Here is a 4,783-nt window from a genome sequence, read left to right on the forward strand (position 1 = left end):
ACAACGCAACAACACGGACGTGGAGACAGCCCATCTCCAGTGCGCCCATCACAGACAAGCCCACACCCGGGCATGGTGCCGGGACACCCCAAAGCTAGGGAACAGGGGCACCCCCTCTAGCCCCCACTCCCCATCTGCTCCTGGGGGGTCTGGTAGCCCCTGTCCCCACTCAGGGGCTCCAATTTGGTCCGATTTGGGGAGGTTCAGATGGGACAGTGGTGAGAAATGGTGTGGACAGAGGACCGCAGGAGAGGACCCGGAACCCACCAGTCCTGTCCACGCTTCCTCAGTCCTCGGCGTGTGCTCCCCCTGAGTCCCCACGACACACCCAAGGTGTGACGAGGCCATCGCGCACACCTGCAGCCCTGGACCCTCAGGGCCACAGGGACACGCTGAGCTGCCCGAGGCCCCCGAGCTGGGGTCAGGCTGAGGTGGGTGGCCTTGCCCGCCAGTGGGTCAGAGTGGTGGAGCACCGGGCACCTCCTGCAGGGGGGCTGGGCATGCTCCCAGTGGGGACTCGGGGGGCCCTCCCCACCCCGCCAGCTGCTGGTGGCCGCGTCGCTCCAGCCGCTGCCTCCATCGTCACGTGGCCTCTCCTCCGTGAGTCTCTGCTCTCCCTCGTGAAGCTGCGAGTCACTGGATTTAGGGGCCACCGGGAGTCCCAGAGGACCTCCCCTCAGAATCCCCACCTTGTTCCTCTAAGGCCCTTTCTCCCAGGAATGCCCCCGGTGCCAGGGGCTGGGCTCGGGTGTGTCTTTGTGGGCCTCGTGCAGCTCACGGGCACATCTCGCAGCTGCTGGTCACTGTCGATATCGCCGACACCCCGAGAGCGGCTGCTTGTCTCGCGGACGTGTGACAGCTGCCTGTGCCCAGCGTCCCCCCCAGTGGCGAGCGGACAAGCTGGGGGGCAAGTGCTGGGGTGAGAGCAGAGGGAGCCGTGGGCTCGGGCAGGCTGGGGTGACCCTGTAGGACGGGGGCCGTCCTGGACCATGCGGAGCGAGGGTGCCGGGACATGGGGCACACAGAGTGGCAGGTGGGTCCCAGATCCTGCAGGGGGTGGGGGTCCCAGGCCTAGAGGACAGGCAGTCCCTGTTCCTGTCAAGTGCAGAGATACCTGCAGCCTTAGCCCGGGGTCTCGGCCCCGCCGAAGGGCACTCGCTCTGTGACAGCCCCTCGCGTGACGTGCCTTCGAAGGCAAATCCACTGACACGTATGAGGGTAGCCAGCGTCTTCAGCACATAACCTCCCCTGGCTGCACTCGTGAGTCCTGGGGTCTCCAGGAACGACACAACACAGCCCCCCTAAAGGCAAGCCCCTCATCGGGCGTGATTCAGGGTACACGGCTCTGCACAATGAAATCTGGAAAAGTGTTTTAACCCCCGAGGATCCCTGGACACTGGGACCCCAGGGCGTGAGGCAGTTGGCAGGTGGACGGGAGGGGGAGGGCTTCTTGGGAAGGGTGCGTCAGCCTCGGCAGACCGCCGCCAGCAGCTCCGGCCCGTGGCCCGTCACGGGGTCCAGGCCCAAGCCAGGGGCTGAGCTGTCCCTGAATGGTCAGTCCAGGGAGGGGGGACGCTGGGGCCCAGAGGGGTCAGGGCATTCTCTCAAGGCCACACAGCCAGAAAGGGCAGACTGGGCCTACAACCTGGGGGGACCTTGTGGAAGGTGTGGACCCCCATGATGACCAGGGTGGCAGGGGTGGGGGTGAGCGAGTGCTGAGCCTGCAGTCCGGAGGAGGAAGGGAAGGGCCAGCTGAGGACAGCTTGTCTGAGCTCATCCCCTGAACGGGGAGCTCACTCCTCCCATTTCCAGGGAACTGTCCCCGTGCCCACAGTCCAGCCAGCTGGGGCCCAGGGGACGTGAGAGGATTTAGGGCCAGACGGCGAGAGCAGCTGCCCAGCTGCTCCGAGAGAAGCACCAGGCGGTGGTTGGGAAGGCCACAGCGAGGGGCCGTCGCATACACCCCAGGTGGGCCCTGGGCACGACTGGACAGGGGCTAGCGTCCATCAGGAGGGCACCTTGGGGTGGGGAGCTGACCGAGGGGCAGCTTGTAAAGCCAGGGTTCTGGGTCCTCCTTTGGTTGTGGGGCCAATGCGCCCACTTGCCAGCCCTGGTGACCACCAGCCCCCCTGCTCCTCCCTCACCTCGCTCCAGGGGCACAACCCCCACCCCCACCCAGAACAGCCCCTCAGTCTGGGCAGCTCCCTTCGTACACACTGGGGAAACTGAGGCTCAGAGAGGGGAGGCTCGGCACAGGTCACCCCATGACACCAGAGGCTGACCTGGCCCCCAGGACCCCCAGGAGAGGAGCACCGGGTGCTGGTCACAGGCAAGGTCCCAGGGGGCCGGGTGAGAGCCTCTCCTGCGGACAAGCTGTCCCCGGGAAAAGGAGCCACCGGGCCACTTCGGGTGCGGCCGTGGCGGGGGGCTCTGAGCCGGATTGGGGGGTTTCAGGACCTCAGAGAAGGGAGAACCCAGGTAAGCAGGGAGGGGACCAGGGTGCTTGGTGGGGCACAGCCCAGCAAAAGTGGCCAGGCGGCCCAGGCACGTTCTAGGTGGGCTCAGTCTGTGTCTCCAGGCCTCTCCCATTGCTGCTCCCTGCCATTCTGTCTGTCCGTTCCTGCCCAGCTGTCTGTCTCTCTTTCTCTCCCTGTCTGTCTCTCTGTCCCTCCCTCTCTGTCTCGAAGCTCTCTCCCCCCCACCCTGTCACGGCTCTCCCCTCAACACACCCCTCGCCTCGGTGCCAAGTTCCCAATGCCCTCCCCCCCCGCCCCCCGCCCACTGAACCTGAGAGTTGAGAACCAGGGCCAGTGTGGATCCTGGGTGTGGGCACAGGAAAGGGGGGGCTGCTCCGAGTGCCCCTCTGCCCGGCCGGTCTTCCCTGGGAGCTGTGTTCTCTCCCCTGGGAGAACATCCCCGAGTGAGGCCCCCACCGGGACCAGAGCAGGACCTCTGGGCGCTCAGTCCTGAAGGTCGAGGACCACAAACCCTTGTGTTAGCTTTCCCCCCAGAGGGTCCGGGGGCCCGGGACCTGTCACCAAAGCCCCTCTACCTACAGGGTCCCTGACAGAGGAGGGAGGGGGTCCCTACACGGGTGGTCCCTGAGGGTCCACAGTTCTCAACAGAGAACTGTTGTCTCCGAGTCCCCGTATCTCACTGCACAGGGCACTGTAAACCTTTGGCACATCGTGGACAGATCTGGCTGGGGGCGGGGTGGCCAGGGAGCAGGCGGGGAGTCGGGGGAGTCGGGGAGCCCACCCACAGGACTCATCAGGCACCTCTTACCAAGTCTTCCTCCTACAAAGAGGTCGGTGAGGCGGGAGGGCTCGGATCACCCTTCCAACCCAGGCGATGCCTCTGAGCCCCCCGCACCCCCCAGCAGGCGTGCGTCGTCAGCAGCGCTGTCTGTCACTTCCTCCCAGGCGGTGCCGCTGACTTCCCCGCCGGCCAGGATGTTCGGGCTCTGGAGGACCTTCACCAGTGTGGTTTTCTACGTCACCCTGGCCATCGGCCTCGGGGACCTGGTGGGCAACGGGCTGGTGCTCTGGCACCTGGGCCTCCACATCAGGAAGGGCCCCTTCTCCGTCTACGTCCTGCACCTGGCCGCCGCCGACTTCCTGTTCCTCGGCTGCCAGGTGGCCTTCTCCATCGTCCAGGCCGCCCTGGGCTCCGAGGACACCCTCTACTTCGTCGTCACCTTCATGGGGTTCGCCACGGGGCTCTGGCTGCTGGCAGCCCTCAGCCTGGAGCTCTGCCTGTCCGAGGTCTTCCCCGCCTGCTACCAGGGCCACCGCCCCAGACACACGTCGGGCGTCCTGTGCGGCCTGCTCTGGGCCCTGACGCCGCCCGCCGTGCTGCTGCCGGCCAACGCCTGCGGCCTGCTGCGCGGCGGCGTGCGCCTGGGGGCCTGCGTGCGCTACCACGCGGCCAGCATCACCTGGCTGCTGTCCCTGGCCTGCGTGGCCTGGGGGGCCAGCCTGGTCCTGGCCCTCTGGGTGGCCTGCTGCTCCCAGCGCCCACGGCCCCGGCTCTACAGCACCGTGCTGGGCTCCGGGCTGCTGCTCCTCCTCTGCGGCCTGCCCTACGGTCTCTACTGGAGCCTCAGGCCCCTCCTCAACCTCCTGCTGCCCATGTTCTGCCCGCTGGCCGCCCTCCTGGCCTGTGTCCACGCGAGCGCCAGGCCCCTCATCTACTTCACCGTCGGCCGGCGGCCGGGGCCGCGCCAGCCACTGCGGATGGTTCTCCAGAGGGCTCTGGGGGACGGGGCCCAGCTGGGGGCCGGGGGGCTGTCCCTGCCCCTGGGTGCCCTATAGGGGTGCCTGGGTCCCCATGCAGCCCACCACCCCAGGCCAAACACCTCTGGGACCATGGCAGGCCCCACCTCGCCCCAGATGATGTGCCCTGAGCAGACTGAAGACAAAGGGCTAAGGACAGAGTGACACCCATGGTCCCGACCCCTACGGGAAGCCCCCGGAGGAAGAGGGTCCTCCAGGAAAGGGGGCGGGGGGACAAGAGGTGACCTCCGGGCCCACGTCGGGGCCTGTCCTTGTGCAGCACACTGGTCCAGCAGCCGATTCTTGCACTACAGAGTCATAGAGGACCTTGCCCTGCATGGCCGCAGGTCCTGGAACCAGCCATGGACCCCTAAGTGGCCACAACCCAGAGACTTCCCAGCAGGATCCTTGTGGGCCACCAGAGGGCGCTGCTTCCCCAGCAAACGCATCCCGAAGTTCGTTTGCAGCCCACCCTCCCCCTCACACCTTCCAGCCCCAAGAGGGACCAA

General features: G+C 66.9%; 1 protein-coding gene across 1 annotated transcript; it reads left to right on the forward strand.

The window, feature by feature from the left end:
- The first annotated feature begins 3,449 nt into the window (after window positions 1-3,449).
- Window positions 3,450-4,313, forward strand: LOC118998374 (mas-related G-protein coupled receptor member G-like). Its single transcript, XM_037062502.1, has one exon. The coding sequence runs from the start codon at window positions 3,453-3,455 to the stop codon at window positions 4,311-4,313; it is 861 nt and encodes a 286-aa protein (XP_036918397.1). The 5' UTR covers window positions 3,450-3,452.
- The last annotated feature ends 470 nt before the right edge of the window (window positions 4,314-4,783 follow it).

The sequence above is a fragment of the Sturnira hondurensis genome, unplaced genomic scaffold (genome assembly GCF_014824575.4).
Source record: "Sturnira hondurensis isolate 20B ecotype Veracruz unplaced genomic scaffold, ASM1482457v3 Scaffold0014099, whole genome shotgun sequence".
NCBI lineage: Eukaryota > Metazoa > Chordata > Mammalia > Chiroptera > Phyllostomidae > Sturnira > Sturnira hondurensis.